The sequence below is a fragment of the Bos indicus genome, chromosome 13 (genome assembly GCF_029378745.1).
Source record: "Bos indicus isolate NIAB-ARS_2022 breed Sahiwal x Tharparkar chromosome 13, NIAB-ARS_B.indTharparkar_mat_pri_1.0, whole genome shotgun sequence".
Lineage (NCBI taxonomy): Eukaryota > Metazoa > Chordata > Mammalia > Artiodactyla > Bovidae > Bos > Bos indicus.
The window spans coordinates 47,324,320-47,349,087 of record NC_091772.1 but is presented as its reverse complement, the minus strand read 5'-3'; the positions used below and the strand labels follow the sequence as shown (position 1 = coordinate 47,349,087).

At 41.7% G+C, this 24,768-nt stretch overlaps 1 protein-coding gene across 3 annotated transcripts in view; it reads left to right on the top strand.

Moving 5' to 3' along the window:
- Positions 1-24,768, top strand: part of SLC23A2 (solute carrier family 23 member 2) — a 142,717-nt gene that overhangs the window by 32,325 nt on the left and 85,624 nt on the right. Inside the window, exons 1-2 of one of the 3 annotated variants that reach the window (XM_070801142.1) lie at positions 1,985-5,432; positions 20,914-21,159. The exons of 1 other annotated variant lie outside the window; for it this stretch is intronic. In XM_070801142.1, coding sequence (XP_070657243.1) covers positions 21,052-21,159 — 108 coding nt within the window. In that variant the 5' untranslated portion in view covers positions 1,985-5,432; positions 20,914-21,051. Of the gene's footprint in view, positions 1-1,984; positions 5,433-20,913; positions 21,160-24,768 lie in introns of those variants that run through there. One more of the 3 variants, XM_070801141.1, reaches the window with a different exon arrangement.

The following is a 24,768-nucleotide window of genomic DNA, read 5'->3' as shown; positions in this document are numbered from 1 at the left end:
TTACCCCATATTTAGACCCATCCATGTAGAAATCCTGTCAGAACAGAGCAAACTAAGTATACAAGAGTAACTATTGAATTAAGGGACAGTTACATGCAACCATCTATTCAAGTATTAAAAGGCCTCTTACTTATGAAGCATAGTATTCCCTTCCAGTCAGAAATTGCCTCCTCTAGGGCGCATTTTCCTCTAATTTTCCTCTAGAAAAAATAGTTCCTCTAGTATGTTGGAAAAGCTGAAAATACTGCTCAAAATCCAGGTAAGTGACATCTACTGTGGTTTTTCAGGAAGATTTTATGGTCAAGATAAAAGTTAACGTAACTCTGCTGCTAAGTCGCTTCAGTCGTGTCCGACTCTGCGACCCCACAGACGGTAGCCCACCAGGCCCCGCCGTCCCTGGGATTCTCCAGGCAAGAACACTGGAGTGGGTTGCCATTTCCTTCTCCAATATTTTTAACTTTCTTTAGAGTATTTTGTTGCTTATTCTTTTTTTAATTGTAAAGATATTTTTTAACAGTCTTAGTTTTACCTTTGAACTAACGTATTTGGGAGAAAGGCAGAAAATTTTGAAGTTGTTAAATTTTCTTGGTTGATAATTCTTTTAAATCTGTTTTTAACATTATGAGCAAACAATCAGAAGTGTTCTTTTTGTGGAGGCTGAAATTTTTATTCGTCATGGTGGTCAGTTTTCACTAATGCTTCTTAGCCATTGAAAATAAAGCTCTACTTTCTGTGGTATGCAAAGTTTGATACTTACTTTATTAGCCTTATTCATGATATTGGTCAGATTCTCTAATTGATGCACAATAGAATTAACATGGAGATCAAGTCTCTGCTCATTTCCCCTCTACCCTCTTGCCTCCTATCTTCTTGGAGACCAGTAGGTATGTTTATAAAATTTTAGTCATTCTTCTGTGTTGATAAACATTATGGACCTTATTTCAGTGAAATAATGTTCAGAACATAAAAATTAACATACTTCTATTGTTAATTTTATAATTTAGCAATGTAAAATGATCCTTTTTCTCCCTTTTAATACTTTCTGGCATGAATTCCATTGTGTCTGACATTTAAAAATAACAATTGTTGTTCAGTTGCCAAGTCGGTGTCTGACTCTTTGGACCCCATGGACTGCAGCACGCCAGGCTTCCCTGTCCCTCACCATCTCCCAGAGTTTGCCCAAGTTCATGTCCATTGAATTGGTGATGCCATCCAACCATCTCATCCTCTGTTGCCCTCTTCTCCTGCCTTCGACCTTTCCCAGCATCAGGGTCTTTTCCAGTGAGTCAACTGTTTGCTTCAGGTGGCCAATGTTTTGGAGCTTCAGCTTCAGCATCAGTCCTTCCAAAGAATATTCAGGGTTGATTTCTTTTTAAGATCAACTGGTTTGATCTCCTTCCTTTCCAAGAGACTCTCAAGAGACTTCTCCAGGACCACATATTCTTAGTTCCCACATGATTATAAAATTCTTTGGGAAACTCTTTTCTCCACCTCTTTACAGATCTCTTTTTTCTTTCGACTTCTGACATTTATCAGAAGATCCAGGGGCTAATCTCAATTATTGCTACTGTTTAAGTAAACCAGGGTTTGAACCCAAGTGTCCTGTGGAAGCTTGGAGTTATAACCACTGAACGTCCAAGAAAGTCCCTCTACCACCTCTTATAGCCTATGCCCTCAGAGCCATTAATCAAGGGACCTAGAGTGTGACAGAGCAGCCACGCCACTGATTTCCAGATTGATGCACTAGGACTGGGGTCTTGGTAGCATATGCACAACTTCTTTGAAGTCCCTTCAGTTTGATCCCTTATAAATCCTGAACTTTTAAAAAAGAGCACAGGGTCTGTTTATGTTTCATTTTTTAACCATGGGATCCCCAGGGAATTCCCCTTGCTTCGTTTTTAAGGTCTATCTTAGGCGTTTATTTTTTGACAAAACAGGGAATATTTTTAATGAAATGAATTTGATTTACAGGTTTAGTTTTAGTCTGTAGTTTTAGTCTTCAAATTCTAATAATGGTTTCTTTTAAATTTAAAAAAAAAAATGGAAAACAACTTTCTTCAGTTGTCATAGCTGAAATCTAATGGTATTTTTTCCATTCCTGTCCGTGTGGAAGGGCTTCATCATCTTCTCATTTTCTGTGTTCAGTCTTTAATGTTCTCTTGTTCACTCTGCTTTGTTTTTAATTACATTTTTAACATCATGTAGTGGCTCAGATGGTAAAGAATCTGCCTGCAGTGCCGGAAACCTGGGTTCAGTCTCTGGATTGGAAGATCCCCTGGAGAACGGAATGGCTACCCACGCCAGTATTCTTGCCTGGAGAATTCCATGGACAGAGGATTCTGGAGAGCTTCGGTCCATAGGGTTGCAGAGTCAGACACGACTGAGTGACTAATACTTTCACTTTCAGTATATGCTTAGAGAATAATTTGATGTACTGGGTTTATGTTTTAATTTTGATGGTTTTGGCTGCCATACATCATTAGTAGTCTTGTTGACTAGTGACCTTTCTGAATTTTGCTTCTTACGTGGCTAGAATATAGCCCCAGGCTTTGCTTTTCTATTTCATGCATTTCTGAAGTTTTTGGCTTTAACACACAAAGGGCAACTTGTTTGATTATAAAATTCTTTGGGAAACCTTTTTCTCCAGCTCTTTACAGATCTGTATTTTCTTTCGACTTCTGGTGTTTATTACTGTCTTGGAAAATCCTGGGGCTAATCTTAATTATTGCTACCATTTAAGTAAACCAAACATTTTCTCCATCTCCCTGAGTGTGTCTGTTTCATCCCATAGCTAAATTATTTTGCCAGGATATGTTCAAGTTTAATTTTTTGCCTTGCCTTTTTAATGACTCTGGTGTGCCCATGTATGTGTGTACTCAGTCATGTCTGACTCTGTGACTCGTTAGACTCCTCCGTCCATGGAATTTTCCAGTCAAGAATACTGGAGTGGGTTGCCATTTCCTACTCCAGAGGATCTTCCTGACCCAGGGGTTGAACACACATCTCTTTCGTCCTGCACTGGCAGGCAGTTTCTTTACCATTGAGCCACCTGGGAAGCCTGGTGTGCCCATCTCTGTACTCAGATTTTTCTTAATCTCAGAATTGGTTGTGATTTTTCCCTGCATCTTTTGTATCTGGTTTCATTGTTTATTTGGTTGCGTCAGGTCTTAGTTGCAGCACTAGGGAACCTTGTTGTGGCGTGTGGGTCTTTGTTGCGGCACTGGGGCTTCTCTAGTTGTGACACAAGGGCTCCGGAGCCTGGGGGCAGCATGCAGGATCTTTGATGCCAAGGTTTAGTTGCTCCGTGACCTGTGGGATTTTCGTTCCCTGACCAGGGATCAAACTTGCATCTCATGTATTGGAAGGCAGATTCTTAACCACTGGACTGCCAGGGAAGTCCTCTTCATTGTTCTTTAGAAAAAAATTTTTTATTGAGGTATAAATCAGAAACTGTAAAGTTCTCCCATTTAAAAGTGTACAGTTCAGTGGCTTCTGGTGAATCAGCCTTGGGCAACTGTCACGACAATCAAGTTTTAGAAATTTTCTTCATCCTATAAATAAATCCCAAACCCATTAAATCACTCCCATTCCTGTCCCCTATTTCTACCCCAGCCCCAGGCAACCACTAATCTTCCTGTTTCTATAGATTTGTCTATTCTGGACATTTCATATAAGTGGAATCCTACAGCGTGACTGGCTTCTTTGTTTTTTGTTTTTAAGTCCATTTAAGAAGCACTGGATTATTCATGTCTTGACTTTGCTCTTTGCTTTGTCCCCTCCATGATACTCATCTCTGAACTGTTACTGCCTTTCTGGCTTTTTCCACATCTAGGAGTTTCTCAGGCTTGTCCTTTACCTTTCGTTTTTCTGCTGTTTTATGCAGTTTCACTTCTCTTTATTGCTTCTAAACTAATTCTGTGCTTTTTGTTTCCTCATAATTCTCCCCACCCCAGCTTGTTGTCTCTTGGTCTTAGACCATTTTCTTCATGTAACTGTTTGATCCTGTTTCCTGTGTTTATACTCAACTTTTTTTTTCCTTTGCTCCTTTTTTTCCAAATTGAAATTTTGTTTTGGTTCCTTTCTGAAGCTTGTCTTCACAGAACATCCTGATTATAGTTCTTGTATTCAGGATACTGAGACTTGAGTGTTTTTTCCATAGGTTGGACCCTGGGTTAGCTCACCTTGGAGCAAGGGAGTACCTGGGCGTGTTGCCTGGTGGGTCGAGTGTGTCACATGTCACCTGTGTTTTGGGCGCTTGTAGTTGTGATCTCTTGCCCCTGAACAGTTGAAGTGCTTAGCTTCCAGCCATCCCTCTGGCTTCTGCTGTAGCTTCTCCCCTAGTCCAGTGGCATCTTCCTCTTTTGTTCATTGTTGATTTCCTTAAGATTACTCATGAATAAGTAACACTTAATGCTGCTTTTCTCTCCAGAAGTTGTCCTCCTCTTTCTTCTGCTTTTATCTCAGGGATCTCATCTTCCAAGATGCATCTTCTGTCTGGCTGTTTCTCATCTGAGTTTCTTGGTTTTCTCTTTGAATTTGGGAAGTGCAGTGGTGGTGGCAAAATGAAGGCTAGTATTTGTCCTCTCACAGCAGAGATGAGGTGCCCATTGCCCAGGTTTTGGCAGTCCTTTGGTAGGTCAGGACTGGAAAGGACAAAGTCTGATTGCAGGTGCAGCTTTTTCCCTTTCAGTGTATATCTGCCCCTTTCTGTGTCTTCATGGGCACTTCCACTGTCTGGTGGGGCCTCTGCAGCTGGGAGTGCATACAACAGGTGCCACATCCAGCTGGGCCCCAGGGGTTAGCTTTCAATGTAACAGTTATTATTGGCTCTGCCTGTCATTCAATGAAGAAATCATACCTGCAGATACATTTTTAATCTCTGAAAGTCTCTGAGTTTTGAAAACAGTTGTCTGTGGGCCCCGATTGGGGAAATGAAAAATGACCCCCCCCAAAATAAGGAGTAAAATTAATCTCCCTTTTCACTGAGCAGAAAGCAGTGTGGGTGGACTTGTTCATCTGAATGGAAGGGATTGGAAAGATAGGTTTTAATTTTCCTTATTTGTGTAAGTTTGAGACATGTAATCCCAGCAGTTGCTTGGTTTCCACAGTGGTATCCAGCTTGCCACATAGAAACCTGCCACAGATTGATGGTAAACAGACCATACTGGAGGCATGCAGTAACAGTTTGTAACCAGGTGGTGGCTGTTGTGTAATACAAAGTAGATAGCATTTCTGATTAGGTGGGGTGGTTATACAATTTTGGTAAGCCTCTGTGGGTTATAAAAACCGAAGTTCCTTCAGCACCTGAAGCGTCTCATGCTGAGCATCAGAATGATCCCATCCTTGAGCAGAGCCCAGCACAGAATTGGTGGGTGGGGGCAGTGAATACAAAGTATTTTTGGGAGATACTACAGTAAGGTTTCATTCTTCAGGTAAGACCATTTCTTGGTACATAAGCTGTACTTTGGGGAATTAGTGTCTGCGTCTGTCTGTCTGTCTGTGCATCTGAGTTCTGGGTGTCTGTTTCCATGCATATGCATCTGTGACTGTGTGTGCCCCGTCTATGACTGTGTGCTGGTTTGGGGGGTGGGGATTTTTTTTTTTTTTTTTTTGGCTAATACATGGCTCCGTAGGTGGGTAAGGCACCTATAGCTTGAGTTTCCCCAGCTGGGTTGCTAGAAAATCTCCAAAGTCTTTTTTGGTGCTGTCAGACATTATTTGAATATTAATAACATTAACATTTATGCAACTCTTAGAAGACAGTGCTCTTCATTAAATATGTGAGAGTGCCAATAAAAAATCTGAGCTGCAGCAATTAAAATGTTAAATTCAGGGAATTCCCTGGTGGTCCAGTGGCTGAGATTCTGGAGTTCCCAATGCAGGGGGCATAGATTCCATCCTTAGATCTGTCAGGAAAGTAAGTTCTTGCGTGCCAAGTATCTTGGCCCCCCCAAAAGTTAGATTGAGTGTTTTTCAGGTGTTCATTTACCTTATTCTCTGAGTGAGGTCCAGTCCAGGAACTTTCCAGGCCTTGTGTGCTCTTTTATACAGAATTTTAGGGGTTTGAGGAAAAGTAAGTACACAGACAGCAAGGAACATAGATTAAACAACCCTCAAGGAGAGCTGGATCCTCTTTTATAGCTGAATACATCCATTTTTTAATTCTTTTAAGGTTGTGGAGGTGTAAAAATGTCAGATTTAGACACCAACAAAAGCCATATATCTGTGCCATAGGATTCTAAGTAATTGTAGTCTCTGTATCAATTGGATGTGGTTTTCTTTTCTTTCTTTTTCTTCTTTTTTAAATAGGTTAGGAGGAACATACCCCTCTGAAGGAAAAAAAGAAAGGTATGGGATGTTTATTAAAGGTCAGGAAAAAGGCTCCCATTCAATGAAAGTCGAGGAAAAGCTGTTTCAGTCACTGTGTCCTTGGTGTGAGTCTGGAGAAAAATCAGTGTCCCCACCCCAGGCATTTGCAGTACAGTGCAGTTACACCCTGGTGTGGCTTCCCTGGTCGCTCAGATGATGAAGGGTCTGCCGGCAATGCGGGAGACCTGGGTTGAGAAGATCCTCTGAAGGAGGGCATGACAGCCCACTCCAATATTCTTGCCTGGAGAATCCCCATGGACAGAGTAGCCTGGCAGGCTATACAGTCCATGGGGTTGCAAAGAGTCTGACACAACTGAGGGACTAAGCACATTCCACTATTCAGCCTTCAGGTAGTCCATCAAGGTGGGTGAAATTGCAGAGCGCCCCTTTTCTTATCTTGGGAGAGTCTGTGAGGTGGAGACAGAACTCTTAGTAAACTGGAATAGGGGGCAGCAGGGGTGAGTGAGGAGAAAAAAATTACTATAGAAGAGATTTGCAAATGGGATTTCTTCCAGATATAGGAAGAGAACAGGTAGTTGAGAGAAGTAAGTGGGCCAAAGTCCAGCAAAACAGAGCAGATATAATGGGTAGTCAGGAAATTAGGGAAAGGTGGAGCTTGACCTCTCTCTGCAGGTGCAAGAAAGAAATTTTGTTTTGGCAGTTGGGGCAGAGGAAAGGTGAGAGCATTCCAAAGAGGAATGGATTAGTCTGAAGAGTAATTCAAGGAGAGAGCTGGTAAGTCAGTTTGAGCTTGAAGCATCGAGATGCTGTTCCCAGCACATGAACAGTGTCTTCTCTTCTGCAGTGGGGGCTAGCTGGAGGTGACAGATGAGTCATCAGCTGTGCTGGAAAGGGAGGATGCAGCAGGAGCTGAAGTGGGTACTGAGGGGCACAGAGTTAGTGGGGGCAGGGCCATCCCCTGGAGATTACTTGAGCACTCAGGGTTGCTGTTGTACTGGAAAGGTGGGCGGGAGGGAAACATCAGATGACAAAGGTTACTTGGAGGTATAGAAGTGTCTTTTTATTCCCTGATAATAACTGGGACTTTGCTCAGCTTCCTCCAAAATGACCATCAGACCTAACATCTCAGGCCTTTACTGGCAGTTCATCTTTAGAGCCTTGTTCTGTTAGTCAGTCCGTGAGGGAATAGGAGCCGTTTTTGTGCTCTCAGTGATCGATGTGTTTGCCACTTCCCCTTGGCTTTTGTCCAAGGGTATGTCAACCTCTCTGTGCCTCAGTTTTCTAAACTGTGGGGATAATAACAACCCCTCCTAGAATTTGAATAAAGTTAAGTGAAATTATGCAGTTTTTCACATTTTGCCATTAAAATCGCGTGTAAAATTAACTTTTCAGTGCCCTGTACATTAAAAATAACATTAATACATTAAAAATAGTGTTTCAATAAAAAATATCATTTGTACAAAAAGTGACGTGTTAAATCACACAGAAGTAAATGCAATAGAATGCATCTTGATTCTGCTTGAGTTTTCTCAAATATCTATGTATATTTTAATCCTGGCCCACAGGCTATACCTTCTCCTCTATTACCTCTCCCTCGCCTTCTCTCTTATCCCAGCCATATGTTTTCCTTGAACAAACCTGGAGAGCAGGGAATAGGTTTTGTTTTGCTTGTATGGCTAACTGGTGCTTGGAAAAATGCTGAGGATTTCTCCACATATTTGAATGCCTTTTATGTGATGAACACCGTGTCCCTGCCCAATCCCTGCCTGGATGGGGAGCTGGACCAAGAAACTATGTACTATGCAAACAGGAAAGTGGAGGGACAACTAACCCAGGAATACTTCCCTATAGGAGGAGGCTTTTTGAGCTAAGACCTGGGAACTCTGCGTGTCAGCATGGTTCACGTGGGTAGTATTTGGGGCAGGAGAGGCACAGTGAAGATGATGGATCTTAAAGTCTTATAATTTTAAATAAAGTTTGGGGAAAAGATTTCTGTTGGATGATACTAGGCACAGCATCTGACACCTACATTAAGTCAAAAAACAGCGATCAATGATGACTTTGTATTTTAGAGCCATCAAACTAACAGAACATCAGTTGCTTTGTCCTCTTACTGTAAACTTGACTCTAGTTTTCCCCTAATGGAGCAACCAATGAGTCATTATCTTCTCCAGATCGCATGACCCACGATTTTCATGACTCAGGCTGTGTGTAGACTGTCATCAGCGAAACAGCCTATCTTGGGCTGGATCTAAGCTTCTTTAGGGTTTAGAGTTTAGTTTGGGACTGGAGGTTATTCTGTGCCAAAGACTTCCCAGGCCATGTCTCTGGAAGGAACCAAAGGGGTCTTCTGCATTCAGAGAATACTTTTTAACATCTATCATTTTATCATTTCATCTTATGCTCCAAAAAATTTGCTTTGAATTAGGAGTGGTCTTCTTTACACCATAGATGTGCCAGGAATATTTGCCACGTCTTTCCAATGGCTTTGTGTCCCCTCTGTTGAGGACCCTGACTCCATTTTTAAGTGATTCCTAAGTAGTCAAGCCCCTGGAGAAGAAAATGGCAACCCACTCCAGTATTGCTTGGAGAATTGCATGGACAGAGGAGCCTGGTGGGCTACAGTACCTGGGGTCACAGAGTCGGACATGACTGAGTGACTATCACTCACTAAGTAGTTGAGCAACATTCGTCCCGGGGCCTTTCCCTTCCACGTTCCCTGTAGGCTTGCACCATACGCTCCTCGTAGGTCCTGGGGCTTCTGAGGTTGTTAGCAGGTGGTTTCTGAGATGAAACCTGGCAGCCAACCCTGATTGCCCTTCAGAAAACCAGGTTCTATTTGACTTTTTAAAAATTCCCTTCTTGAGAACAAATTGACAAACCAAGACAGTGCCAGAAGCTTACACAACTCACTGCAATGTAAACAGATACTGTCTTGAATGCAGTTACTGAGGTGTTTTGATTTCGGGCTCTGAAAGATTTTAAAGAAAGGCCACTCTGAAGCCATGATTCTGGGCACTCTCTCCATTGTTAAGTCAAGGTGATGTTATATTTTGTTATCAGTGTTGTCATCTTGTATCACTTTGGCAAATTATTTTTGTGAGTATGTTAAAGTTTAGCAAATAACATGTATTAAACTGCCTTTTGTGTCACTGGGCAGAGCTTTAGTTTACATCACTGACTTTTAGACTCTTTTTGACTGACCCACAGTTTTTACCTTGATAAGGGTTACCCTTATCTTGTGAGGTGTGCTCTGAATTTTCTTTATTCTATTAAATTTCATTGTTGTACAAATTCTGGTTGAGATCAAGTTGATTTCTTGGCCCATTAGTGGATGATGACTTGCAGTTTGAAAAATAAGAGCAAGAGTTCTTAAGAGTGTTTTGGAAATGACTGTAGAATGATTCCCACCCCGGCTAGTTACAGCCTGTGAGCTTAACTGTAATCACAAGATCAAATAATAACCACTTCTTATTCATTTCATTACTGCTTAAATGAAATAATGATAACTAGCCAGGGTCAGAATTTTAAACTGAATTTTAAACCTCAAAGCAAGACTCTATGTTAGGCAACCATTTAAGTCATTATATTTAAAGGGAGTTTGATCAGGTACAAGTTGAGGTTATTTTTCCCGGTAATCTTTCTTTTGGCTTGAATTAAAAGTATTTAGGTCACATGTTAGTATTTAACAGAATGTAATGGAGAGCCACAGTTCATCTATAATCCCCTAATGATGGGATTTAAGCAGAGAGCCAGAGATTGACTTAAAATGTGCTTTATCATTGAACCTGGCTGGCTCTGAGAGTTCTTGTTTGTGTCTTTGGAAGGACCAGACTACCACTTGGTAAGTTCAGGTTTTGAGTTTACTTATTCCAGAGTTTTCCTTCTTGGTCATTTACTCACACCTGTCTAGATATGTTTCTGCTTGTAGAGAGCATAGCTTGATCCCACCCCAGGTTGCCCAGTCCAAAGGTGTTGATCTGACCACTAGCATTAGAACATTACGTACTTGTTAAAAATGTCAGCCCCAGGTTTCAATGCAGGTCTATGGAATCAGAATTTGGGGGAAGGGACATTTTTTAATGTTGGTGGGGTGAGAGTTAATTAAGTTTCTTTTCTTCTAAAATCAATTTTATTGAGCCATAGTTTACATACAATAAATGGAAGAAGTGAAAGTGTTAGTCACTCAGTTGTGTCCAACTCTTTGATCCCATGGACCTTGGCCCTCCAGACTCCTCTGTTCATGAGATTCTCCAGGCAGGAATAGTGGAGTGGGTAGCCATTCCCTTCTCTTGAGTATCTTCCCAACCCAAGGATTGAACCCGGGTCTCCTGTATTGCAGATGGATTCTTTACCATCTGAACCACCAGGAAGCCAATGAATGGAGCCACCAGAATCATATCTAAGATATGGAACATTTCTGTCACTCCATAGGTTCCTTCCTCTGCCTTTGGAGTCCCTTCTTCCCACCTTTGCTCTGTAGGCCACCATTTTCTGCTTCCAGCCACCAAAAATTAGTTTTGTCTATAGGGAATCAGGCAACATATCTTGTGTCTGGCTTCTTCCACTCAAAGTAGTATCTGCCATTTCTCCTTCTTGTTAGGTACATCAATAGTTGCTTCCTTCTAACTGCTTAGTATCCCTTTGTTTCGACCCACCATGATTTGCTTATCTATTTGCCTGTTGATAGAGTTTTCTGTGTCTTTAATTTGGTAACGTTATCATAAAAACCCAGCTCTCCCACGTTACAGGCAGATTCTTTACCACCTGAGCCACAGGGGAAGGAAGCCCAAGAATACTGGAGTGGGTAGCCTATCCCTTCTCCAGGGGATCTTCCTGACTCAGGAATTGAACCAGGGTCTCCTGCATTGCAGGCAGATTCCTTACCAGCTGAGCTACCAGGGAAGCTCTGATAATAATAATAATAATAATAATAATAATAATAATAATAATGATAGCTTTGAATATTTTTCTGCCAGTATTTGTATAGAAGAAATGTGTATACTGAATAAGATTCCCACTTGAGTTTTAGGGATACGAACCACTGATTCTTACCCTCTCTTTTCTTTCTTATTCTGTGTCATTTTAGAGAACTGTAGGTTTTGTATCTGTATCAAACAGTGGATTTGCTGTGCAGTTATGGTTTCAGTGTAGCATTTATTCAATGCCACCTTTTTGGGGTAAATGTGTACCTTATCAATATTTGTTGTGTATTGTTTTAAGAACTCCCTATCTGCCTGACAGGGGGCTTCCCAGGTGGCACTAGTGGTAAAGAACCCGCCTGCCAGTTCAGGAGATGTGGGAGACTCAGGTTCGATCCTGGGTTGGAAAGATCCCCTGGAGGAGGGCATGGCAACCCACTCTGGTTTTCTTGCCTGGAGAATCCTGTGGACAAGGGAGCCTGGCGGGCTGCAGTCCATAGGATCACAAAGAGTTGGACATGACTGAAGAGACTTAGCACACACACCACACAACAACCTGAACGCCAGACTTATTCACAAATTCTCAAAGGCTATACATGAACTTCCCTGCTATAGGGATCCCTCTCAGACCTGTGTTGTGCTGTGGCAGGAGATTCAAGTCTAAGAAATTACTATTTGAGGTGGGGTTTTTTGTGTGGTTTAAGTGCTTGGTGCTATTGTGTGGAGGCCATCTAAGAATTGCAGGCTGCCCGACCTGGAAAACTGAATGATTTATAACCAATTGGTGCTGCTGAAATTTGAAGGAGCCTCCATGGCAAGATTGAAAAAGTACTATTGAAAGAGTTGGCATTTGTAGGTGTAGCAGAATGCAGGAGTCTAGAGCCTGGACCTTTGGCAGTTGTAGTGGGTTACGAAGAGTTCCGAAGACACCTGGGCCAAAGGGAAGGCTGGTCTTGGATTGACAGTTGCTTTGCAATCAGGTCTGCTAAAGCTTTTTGAATATAAAGATGGAATGTTTACGGGGGTGAAATGGTAAGTCATAGTTGAAGGAGTTGACATTGACAAGGGAAAAATGGTCAGATAAAAAAATTCAGTGCAAAAGAAACAACCACTGACTGAATAGCTGATGAATAGCTCATGAAATAAACATCGATTAAAAATTATTCTGCTTGGAAACGTATACATTATAATAGGTAAAATAGATAGCCAATGGGAATTTGCTGTGACTCGGGGAACTCAAACCAGGGTTCTGTTTTGAGGGGTGGGATGGGGAGGGAGGGGACACAGATATATCTATGGCTGATTCATGTTGATGTTTGGCAGAAACCAACACAATGTTGTAGAGCAATTATCCTTCAACTAAAAATAAATGCATTTAATTATAAAAAATTGTTATTCTGCATTTGTGCATGATTATTGGTGGCCTGCCAACGCTGAAGATGCAAGAGATGCAGGTTTGATTCCTGGGTTGGGAAGATGTCCTGGACTAGGAAATGGCAACCTGCTCCAGTATTCTTCCGTGGAAAATTCCGTGGACAGAAGAGCCTGGGGGTCTATAGTCCATGAGGTCACAAAGAGCGTGGTCATAAAGAGCATGCGCACACACGTACACACACTCTGATGGCTGAGACACACACCCACACCCATACACACCCTGATGGCTAGAGAGCTGGTGGCTCAGTCTTTAGGGAACTGAAAGATTTGTTGAAGATCTGATTATTTTTACTTTTTATTTATAGCAGAATCTCCCAAATTGCTATTTTCCTACCATGTCAGCATTATGTTTATTGAGGTTGATTTATTATTTTTTTGAGTCTATAGTGATTTCTTACTTGCTCTAAGGTAGTGATTTTTAACTCTGGCTGCAGGAGAGTTAAACAAAATCTAGATGCCCAGGCTGGGCAGTCCTATTCAATAGACTCTAGGTATTTTTAAAGTTCTTAAGTGGTTTCAACATAGAGTCATGGTATACCTCGTTTATTGTGAGTTCCCTCCTTCACTTGCTAAGTATAATTTACAAATCCTTGGCTTTTCTCCATGCTCTTCTGACAACAAAAACTACTTTATAACTTTAAACATGAGAACTGTATTCTATACAACTTTGCTTTGTGTCCCCTTGGTAAGGAGAAATGATTACTTCTCTGGATTTGATTCTTAATAGCAGGGAAGAGCTGGGTGCTGATGTGGCTCTTGGGTGAGAAAGTGAGCATAGCTTTGATTGTTAAGTACATAACTTTAGGAAATACAGAGGAATAAGAGGAAGAAAATAAGTCCTTTGCTGTCCCACCAGTCAACATTACAGTTAACATTTTGGTGTGTTTATACATATGGCACACTTACACATACACAATGAGTTATTGCTGTACATACTGCTTCTTTCATTTTTTAAATTGCTTTTAATCCTTTTCATTCATTGTATCATTTTAGGAAATTGATATTGTTATATATTGCTGAGGTCTACCCTCTTAATGAACTTTTAGATGAACAGTACATTGTTGTTAGCTGCAACAGATCTCTATAACTTATAGAGATCTTCATCTTGCATAATAAACTTTATATCTGCTGAAAAGCAGCATCCTGCTTTCCCCTCTGCACCAGTTCCTGGCAACCACCATTCTACTCTCTGCTTCTGTGATTGACTGTTTCATATATGTCATACAAGTGGAATTGTGCGGTATTTGTCCTGTGACTGGTTTATTAATATAATACTGTTTTTTTTTAAAATACCAGTTTTTGTATATAACTTAGGGCACACATTTCCCCATGTCAGTCAGTATTTCTGTGCTATCTTTTTAATGGCTATAGTGGCATTCCTCTGTAGGATCATACCATGGTTTTGGGCTTCCGTGGTGGCACAGTGTAAAAGAATCTGCCTGCCAGTGGAGGAGACGCAACTGATCCCTGGGTCGGTAGGGAAGATCCCTTGGAGAAGGAAATGGCAATCCATTCCAGTATTCTTGCCTGGGAAATCCCATGGACAGAGGAACTTGGAAAGCTAGTCTGCAAAAGAGTCAGGCATGACTTGGCCACTAAATTGCAACAACAGTCTCTTGTATCACAGATGAATTTAATATTGGCTGTTGATTTCCTTTTCCAAGATTAAATAAAAGTATTAAGCAGGAATGATTGTTACATTATATGAAAGTGAAAGTTACTCAGTTGTGTCTGACATTTTGTGACGCCATGGACTGTAGCACACCAGGCTCCTCTGTCCACGGAATTCTCCAGGCAGGAATACTGGAGTGTGTAGCCATTCCCTTCTCCAGGGGATCTTCCTGACCCAGGAATCGAACCGAGATCTTCTGTTACATTATATGATTGACCTTTATTATTAATTTTTAAGCATCATTTACTCTGCATATTTTGGGGCATGTTTAATACAGGTGCTAAGTTCAGCACTGGGGATAGTGCCTCTTGTTCTGTACTTGTCTGGCTGAGCAGGTAGACATTATCTTGCTGTGTCGTAACCATCTTTATGGTTCCCAGATGCTATGATGAACTATGGTGATCAGAGGCCAGACTGATGGAGTTACCCCCTGAGGGAAATGGGTGAGATGAATGTGTTTGGAGGAACAGCATGTGCAAGGGCCGGAGGGCTAGGATCTGATGCCATCAAGGAATTAACTGAAAGATGGAAACCACAGCATAGCAGGATCAAGTTACATAGTAGGCTTCACAGTGGACCTGAAACCTCGTGAAGCAATTTGGGTGTCATTCTTTGGCTAATTAGGACACCATCAAATGGTATGGTAGTTTCTGTAGCATGGCCATTCCTGGTGCAGTAGAGCCATCAAGATGAAACAAACAGGAGGCTTTTGTGCTGTTGAGATGATGGTTTATGCAGTGGAAGTGCACATATTTGGGAGTTCTTGGTCTGAGGAGGGCAGGCTTAAGCTCTGGAGAAGGAGCTCTGCCATCTTAAAGCTTATGTCTTGTTTGTATAAGCATTGTTAGGACAGGAATACTGATTTAAAGTTTGAGTTCTGCTGCTGCACTGCTTATAACTGGGTGTCCTTTGGCAAGTTACTTTTAATTTCTCTGAAGCTCAGTTTCCACTTTTATAGAGTTAGTGTGCCTGTCAAGTAGTAATTTTTGTTTATATAATGAGAGGTAAGAGATGTCTCTGGCACACATGGACACATAGCTGGAAAACTACTGTCATTATTTTCATTTTCATTATTGATGAATCAGACCTTTTATCCCTCAGCCCCGTCTTTCCCCTTGTCTTGGGTTCAGGGGCAAGATAGCACTTGTTCAGTCACTCAGTCGTATCCGACTCTTTGTGACCCCATGGACTGAAGCCCACCAGGCTTCCCTGTCCTTAACTGTCTCCTGGAGTTTGCTTAAGTTCATGTCCATTGAATGAGTGATGCAGCATGCAGACAGCATGGGCTTGCTTGTTTCTCTTTGTTTTGCACAGAATAGGAAGAAGGGTCAATTAGGCACTGGGGGAGGACACTTTCCCATTTCAGGTTTTTTGGCAGATTTTGCCTTCTGTTTTACCACAAATTCTAACATAGACCCTAAACGTCACTGTTTAAAATCTTTTGCTGTGTTTGCCTTTGGGCCTTGGCATTTCCCCACTTGAAAGTTCAACTCTACACACAAAAGACTCTCATCTCAGGTTAGTGCGTGGTTTCTGGCCTTGAGGCTGTCTTCATAAGTCTTGAGTACTTGGCTGTTGAGTGCTTTGTCATTTTGGGACTTTCAAGAATATATTTTTATTTTCAGTGGTCACCGTCTTCTCCTTTTCTTCCTCTTCTTCTTCCCTCCATTTGTCCATCTTGGACTTTGCAGCCCTCTGCCCCAAAACCTTTCTCAAACTTCCTGCCCTATACTTTCTTTGGCCCCAAAACCTTTTATGCTCACTTGGGTCTACGTCTTTAGGGCTTTCCAAAGGCTGATGTTCTGTAATAGACAGGCAAAAAGGAGTGGATGGGTCCCCTCAGTATAGCTTGTGTTGTTGTTCAGTCGCCCAGTCGGGTCCCACTCTTTGCAACCCCATGGAGTGCAGCACGCCAGGCTTCCTTGTCCTTCACTATCTCAAACTCATGTCCACTGCGTTGATGATCCATACAACTGCCTTCTCCCCTGCCCTCAGTCTTTACCAGCATCAAGGTCTTTTTCAGTAAGTTGACTCTTAGCATCAGAATGCCAAAGGATTAGAGCTTCAGCTTCAGCCCTTCCAATGAATATTCAAGGTTGTTTGCCTTTAGCATTGACTAGTTTGATCTCCCTGCTGTCCAAAGGACTCTCAAGAGTCTTCTCCAACACCACAGTTTGAAAGCATCAGTTCTTTGGTGCTTGGCCTTCTTATTGGTCCAGTTGTCACAACCATACATGACTACTGGAAAAACCTTTGACTAGATGAATCTTTGTTAGCAATGTGATGTCTCTGCTTTTTAATCCACTGCCTAGGTTTGTCATAGCTTCTCTTCCATGGAGCAAGTGTCTTTTAATTTCATGGCTGCAGACACCATCCACAGTGATTTTGGAGCCCAAGAAAATAAAGTCTGTCACTGTTTGCATTTTTCCCCTCTCTATTTGCCATGAAGTGATGGGGCCGGACGCCATGATCTTAATTTTTTGTATGTTGAGTTTTAAGTCAGCTTTTTCAGTCTCCTCTTTCACCTTCATCAAGAGGCTCATTAGTTCCTCTTTACTTTCTGCTGTTAGGGTGGTGTCATCTGGATATCTGAGGTTATTGATATTTCTCCCTGCAATCATGATTCCAGCTTGTGCTTCATCCAGCCCAGCATTTCATATGATATACTCTGAATATGTTAAATAAGCAGGGTGACAATATACTGCCTTGATGTACTCCTTTCCCAGTTTTGAACCAACCTATTGTTCTATGTCCAAGTCTAACTGTTGCTTCTTGACCTGTATACAGGTTTCTGAGGAAGCAGGTAAGGCCATCTGGTATCCCCATCTCTTTCCAGAGTTCCTTGTGATCCACACAAAGGCTTTAGTGTAGTCAGTGAAGCAGAAATAGATGTTTTTCTGGGATTCCCTTGTTTTTTCTATGATCAAGTGGATGTTGGTAATTTTATCTCTGGTTTCTCTACCTGTTTTAAATCTAGCTTGTGCATCTACACTTAAGGCTTCCCTGGTGGCTCAGTTGGTAAATAGTCTGTTGCAATGCGGGTGACCTGGCTTTGATCCCGGGGTTGGGAAGATCCCCTGGAGAAGGAAATGGCAACCCAGTCCAGAATTCTTGCCTGGAGAATTCCATGGACAGAGGATCCTGGTGGGCTACAGTCCATGGGGTCACAAAGAGTCTGACATGACTGAGCGACTGACTTTACTTTTGTACACCTGGAAGTTCTTGATTCACATACTGTTGAAGCCTAGCTTGAAGATTTTGAGCATTACCTTGCCTAGCATGTGAGGTAGGTACAATTGTGCAGTAGTTGTAACATTCTTTGGCCTTGTGCTTCTTTGGGATTGGAATGAAAACTGACCTTTTCGAGCCCTGTGGCCACTGCTGAGTTTTCCAAATTTGTTGGTATACTGAGTACAGCACTTCAACAGCATCATCTTTAAACAGCTCAGCTGGAAATGCATAACCTCCACTAGCTTTGTTTATAGTAATGCTTCCTAAGGCCCACTTGACTACACACTCCAGGAAGCTTGTAAGGGTCAGTTAAACATTGGGTAGAGAAATGGAGTACAGAGTACTTGATGAAAGTGGTCTTGTCCAGATGGAATTTTACCCCTCTCTGTTTCTGGTGATGAGGGCCAATGGGAAGGGTTGGCTCCTGCAGTGGACGTATACATCTGAAACAAACATGAAGATAAAATTAGCCTAGTAAAATAAATGTATTCTACACTAAAGTCCTATGTTTTAGCTAAAGTTTACATGGGTTTAGTTCAGTTCAGTTGTTCAGTCATGTTCGACTCTGTGACTGCATGGATTGCAACATGCCAGGCTTCCCTGTCCATCACCAACTCATGGAGCATGCTCAAACTCATGTCCATTGAGTTGGTGATGCCATCCAACCATCTCATCCTCTGTCGTCTCCTTCTCCTGCCTTCAGTCTTCCCCAGCAAGTAGAATAAATGTATTCTACATTAAAGTTCTTTCATTTCCCCTAACTTGGGTAAGTGTAGATTTGAAAGCTCTGCTGGCATGCATATGGCAGTGGGGCTGGGTGTACAGCAAAGAGGTTATGGTCCCTCTGGATGTGACTCTATGGCAAGTAGTCTTATAAAGACCCAACAGTTTTCACCATCCTCTTTGCTTGTCCTATCTTCTGGAAAACATAAGGTCTTGGCCATGGTAAAAATCTGTCAGGGTCTCTTCAGGCATATTTTATTAATACATTTAGGTATGGTTGTTGTCACACTCTTTTTTTGTTCAGATCTTGGAAAACTGATGGATGGCAGTGGCCAAATCACAATGTAGAAGACTGATGGATTTGGTTACATAAAAATAAAAACAATTCTAAAAGATCATTCATAGAATTTGCGAGCAAGCAAAACCCTGGATTAAGATATTTGCATCAAATATAACAAAAAAGTATTATCTATCCTATGCATTCTACAGAATCTTTAGCAGCACACCTGGCCTCCACTTATTAGATACTAGTGGCAATTTTCCCGGAGAAGGCAATGGCACCCCACTCCAGTCCTCTTGCCTGGAAAATCCCATGGACAGAGGAGCCTGGTGGGCTGCAGTCCATGGGGTGGCTAAGAGTCGGACACGACTGAGCGACTTCACTTTCTCTTTTCACTTTCATGCATTGGAGAAGGAAATGGCAACCCACTCCAGTGTTCCTGCCTGGAGAATCCCAGGGACAGAGGGGCTGCTGTCTATGGGGTCGCACAGAGTCGGACACGACTGAAGCATCTTAGCAGCTTAGCAGCAGCAGCAGCAGTTATCTCCCAGTTGTGATGACCAAAAGTGTCTTCAGACATTGCCAGATATCCCCTGGAGGGAAAAAAAAATCACTCCTCACTGAGAGCCACTGCTTTGAAGAGTCATGGATGAGATGTGAACAAGAATGCAGAATGTGGATGAACAGTTAAACCGAAAGAGCCACCTCAAACATTTTTGTGTTTGTGTACCTAGCTCTATCCCATTGCGGCAACTTGACATTCTGGCAGCTATTTCTATTATTTTTCCTTTTTGCCCTTTAACTGTTGAATTCTCCAATTTTGTGTTTTCTTGTTTATATTTCTGTTTTTCTCCAGCCTATCTAAAGTATTTGTTGATTGAGGTGTCTTAAGAAAATTTCCTAAACAGAAGGTTTTCTACTTGTCTTTCCAAACTTCTTGTAGGGCTGCCTTCTCATTTGCAGGACAACTTGTCTGGCTTATTCATTCTCTGTGGGAAGTTAATTGACGCTAAGATCTGACATTGTTCTAACCTGAGAGCCAGTGAAGGTTTCCTGTCCCTTCTCCCCTCTACCTGCATGTGGTATTTTTTTTTTTTTTCTATCTTAGGGAATTCCCTGGTGGTCCTGTGGCTAAGACTCCACACTTTCACTGCTGAAGGTTCAGGTTCAGTCGATGGTTGGGGAGCTAAGATCCATTCATTCCTAGTACGTTGGCTGTGGCTGAGCTGTCTAGTATGATCACCGCTAGCCAAACTTAAATTTGATACAAATAAAGGTTCGGTTTCTGTATCTGCACTAGTTACATTTTAAAAATAATTTTATTTATTTATTTATGGTTGCGCTATATCTTTGTTGCTGTGGGCTTTTCTCTAGTTTTTGCAAGAGGGGGCTACTCTAGTTGCTGTGTGGGGGCTTTTCCTTGTGCCGCTTGTCTTGTGGAGCACAGGCTCCAGGGTGCACAGGCTGCAGCAGTTGTAGCTCCCAGGCTCTAGAGCACAGGCTCAGTAATTGTGGCACAGTCTTAGTTGCCTCGAGGCATGTGGAATCTTCCCGGACCAGGGATCACACCCGTGTCTCCGGCATTAACAGTTGGGTTCTTTACCACTGAGCCCCCAGGGAAGACTTGCGCTTGTCACATTTTAAGTGCTTAGTATCCTGTGACTAGTGACGAATGTATTGGACAAGACAGATGTAGGATATTTCCATCATTGTAGAAAGGTTCTGTTGGATAGTGCTGGACTAAAAGATAGATACTGTAATGCATGTCAAAGAAATGCCTCTTCTATTTTTTTCCTCCCTAGTATTCTAATATTTTTGATAGTCAATTTTGGTGGTCCCCCTCTCCAGAGGGTGGTTCAGAATCTGAATGACTATAAATGAAAGTGGATGAGGACTTGAAAAGTGATTAAGTAATGAGTTTTTTAATGCTATGCTATGCTAAGTCACTTCAGTCGTGTCCGACTCTGTGTGACCCCATAGACGGCAGCCCACCAGGCTTCCCCGTCCCTGGGATTCTCCAGGCAAGAACACTGGAGTGGGTTGCCATTTCCTTCTCCAATGCATGAAAGTGAAAAGAGAAAGTGAAGTCGCTCAGTCGTGTCCGACTCTTAGCGAACCCCATGGACTGCAGCCCACCAGGCTCCTCCATCCATGGGATTTTCCAGGCAAGAGTACTGAGTGGGGTGCCATTGCCTTCTCTGGAGTTTTTTTAATGTTTGGATATAATTGTATTCTGACTTTCCTGTGCAGGAAATACAATGTCTGTGTGTCTTATGTTGTTTGTATGCTTGACATGATTTGGCTGCTTTCTCTTTTTCTAGGTGCTAAGAAATGGCACTTGTGGGGCTCATCTCTGCCTGAGAATCGGCACTGGAAGAGCTGACTCTGATCTGGGCTCCTTGTATTGACAAGCCTTAACTTCCAACCACTTCGGTCCCCAAGCTACTCTTTTTCTCTTAATGATGGGTATTGGTAAGAACACTACATCCAAATCCATGGAGGCTGGAAGTTCAGCTGAAGGCAAATATGAAGATGAAGCGAAGCACCCGTCTTTCTTTACTCTTCCGGTAACAGCATTCCCTGTCTTCCTTTCTTGTTAAGTCACTCTAAAGTAGTTTCTGCATTGATAGGATTAACATTAATACTTCTGTTCTCAGTGAAAGTTAAGGCGATTGAAGAGCAAATGCTTTTCACACAAGATAGTCTTTGGGAACCCTGTTGTCTGACAGTGGTTTTAGCCTTGCTCTCTGCCTAGAGTCAGGGCTTTCCTAGTGGCTCAGAGGGTAAAGCGTCTGCCTGTAAAGCGGGAGACCTGGGTTTGATCCCTGGGTTGAGAAGATCCCCTGGAGAAGGAAATGGCAACCCACTCCAGTATTCTTGCCTGGAGAATCCCATGGACAGAGAAGCCTGGTAGTCTACAGTCCATGGGGTCGCAGAGTCGGACTCAACTGAGTGACTTCACTCACTCACTGCCTAGAGTCACCTGCTGGGATTAATTCCAAGAAGGAAGCATGCCTTGCTGTGAACACTGTAAAACTGGCCCAGTGTTCACTGTGCACTAGAGGGTGTTGAAGGCTTAATTTTATCTCCAAAAATGTGTTTTTATGAAATAATCTGTGACCCAACTTCAGACTTGGATTTCAAGGTGGGAGGATGAATGAGTGCATTCATTGTTTGGAACCCAAATGTCCATGACTTGTATTATGGTAATAGCATCCAAGATAGAGATATTTTACCTGGATAAGTGATATCAGATAAGTCGGATAAGGTTGATGACACACATTCATTATATTCAGTGCTAATATTTTTTTTCAGATGTAGGATTATGACTTGATGTGTGTAAAGATACCTAAAGTGTTGGTTTAAAAAAGAAAAAAGCTCTTTAGAGGGATCTTGCCTCAGGTTTTTTCCCCTTAGTATTAGAAATGGTAATATCAAGAATACCATTCTAGGATTCTTTAAAACAGGGTCCTGGAATTTGCCTTGCTGCAAATACCCAGTAAGAAAGATATGAACACAGCATCTTTAAGTACATTGGTTGACCAAATCTGCAGTTATATTTTGATTTTTACTCTGTGAAATCAGGGAGATTTTCCACTGATTTTGTAAGTGGTGTTACTTGTTTTCTTTCTTCAAAGTAAAAATTTCTGTTATACTGAAGGCTTATCTAGAGCAACAGAGAAATCAGGTTTCCAGGTTTAAACTAGAGCATCTTTGAAAAATGAAAAGGAAAGTTCATGCCTGGGTTTTGACTTGTCTCTTCTGCACCATTTGCTCAGCAGACCATTTACCCTGCCCTACTCTACTTGAGAGACAAAAACTTTAGTTCACTTGAGTCTGCTTTGTCATTATGGTTTAGAGATTTAGGCTTATTTTAGCATTCAGATTGTGATAGTGCACAATTAGCAGTTAAATTCACCAATATATGTTATCAGTTTTCATATTCACTGTTGTTTTTTGTGTCCCTCTTCTCTGTTCACTTGTCTTTTAAACCATACCAAGGGTCTATGAATGGCCACTGTCTTTGTGTGTTTGCACTTCTGAAAACAACTGTATTTTGCTCTGAATTCTTGAATGGACTTCTCTTAACTGTACAGTACAGCCTCCCATTCTATCTCCATTTTTCTTTAACTGCTTTCTTATGATTTGTAAGTCTTTTTCTAGTGCTTCCTTCTGGCTGGATTCCCCAGTGTTATTTTTCAGTTTATTAATTCTTTGTGTACAGTTGTGTGTTTATATTGAACTTTTATTGCCATGATTGTATTTCTTATTTCTAAAGTTACTATTCAGTTTGTATCTGCCTATTTTTAGTTCTTAATTTCTTATATGTATGTGTTTTTAAATATTTGTGCATTTTAAAATGTACAAATGACCCTAATGTACTATTTTTCTCATTGTTCTATTATACTTTCATCTGGTGTGAAGTCCTCTTGTTTCTTTTGATATTTTCTTCTCTCTCCCTGCCACTCCCTGCTTCTCTCTCTATAGTTTTGCCTTTTCTTTTCCTGGATCCAGTCCAGAACCTGGTCTTACAGTGGGAGGTCTTCCCGTCTTCCCCCGGTGGTACAGACCATAGCATGAAGGAATGAGGAGACCTGCTGGCCCTTGTGTACTGCCTGATTCTGGCCCTCCCCTTATGCAGGGACCCCTGAGCCCCTGTTTCCCCATGGAAGTTGCCTGACCAAGGTCTTCTGGGCCCAGAGCTTCTTGGGTCCCAACGTCCACCCATTCATTGTTTTATGTTTCTTGTATTCTAAAAGACTTGTCAGTTTCTAGCCTTGCCTGTTTGGAGGTTTTCCAAATGCCATTGTTTTTTTAGGGGTGCAGTTGGGAAGGAGAATTCCTCAAAGCCTTAATTTCCAGATTCATTTTCACCAGGAGTACAACAAGAACATGGGAGCTGGGAATATAGATATACTGTGTAGTTAGACTTAAAAATAATGTGAATATAAAGTTAATTTAACACTCGAGCAGTTTCATTTAGAGATGTTATGGAATTTTTACTTTATTCTTTGGCTATAAAAGTTAAGCATTAAAAAGGGAGAAGAAATAGAGGAGTAATAGAGTTGAAATCAATGGGATTGAGCTACTGGGAAGGATGTGACATATCAAGGGGAGAAGCTGTAAAAATCAGCACATGAGCCACCAGGATGCCATAGAACAGGGATGCCAAGAAATGTGTTAACATGGGCTCCCTCAGAGCGTATAAGAAAATAGAATATGAAATAAAAGAAGGAAAACCAATGAAAACAAAAGCTTATCCAAAAATGTTCATGAAGAAATAGTTCATGTGTTGGAATTTGAGGTTGTAGAAAGTTTTGTTAGAAAATATTTTGTAATATAATAAAAACAGGAACAGTATGCCGCCCTTATTTAATCACTAGTTAAATTACTTACTCTAAGAAAACTGAAAAAATAAGGTAGAAGACCATTTGAAAATATTTGTTATTATTTATTTGCTGTGCTGGTTCTTGCTGTGTGGGGGGGATCTTTGATTTCCGTTGCAGCATGCAAACTGTTAGTTGCATCACGTGGGCTCTAGTTGCCTGACTAGGGGATCAGGCCTGGCTCTTGGCATTGAGCATGTGGAGTCTTAGCCAGTGGAGCATCCTAGTGGGATTTTGAATCTCATTTTGAATGACTTGTTGTTGATAGGGCAGAGGTAGGGGGTTAGGTTGGAGCCGGTCCCTTTTTGATACCCAGTTGGTGGGATTATTTTGGTCACTGCCTCTCTGCTCTTAGGACATGCATCTGTCTCTCCTTCCTCATTCAGAGACCACAGGGTCTGCACACTAATTTCATAGAATCTGATAGTCTTAGAGTTGAAAGTGGCTTTAGAACTTTCGTAGTGGTTCTGTGGGAGGGTGAAATGTAGGGCTTTGCCCAAAGCATCTAGCTAATGTGATGTGTTAAGTTTATCAGTTGGATCACACAGGCTCTTGTCCCCAAAGAGTTCAGAGCCAGGTGAGCAAGACAGGGGCTGCACATGCATTGATCATCTGAGTTTCACTGATGTTCCTGGGGATAGTCTTCCAAATAAAGAGTTGGGAGTGGTGGTGATTTAACTGCTGTAGTTGATGCTCCAGTGGGAGCAGTGGTGAAAAGTGATACTCAGTTTTGTTTCTTACAGCTATTTGTCAGTGTTAGCATCTGACTGACTTTGTGGTTCTGGTTGT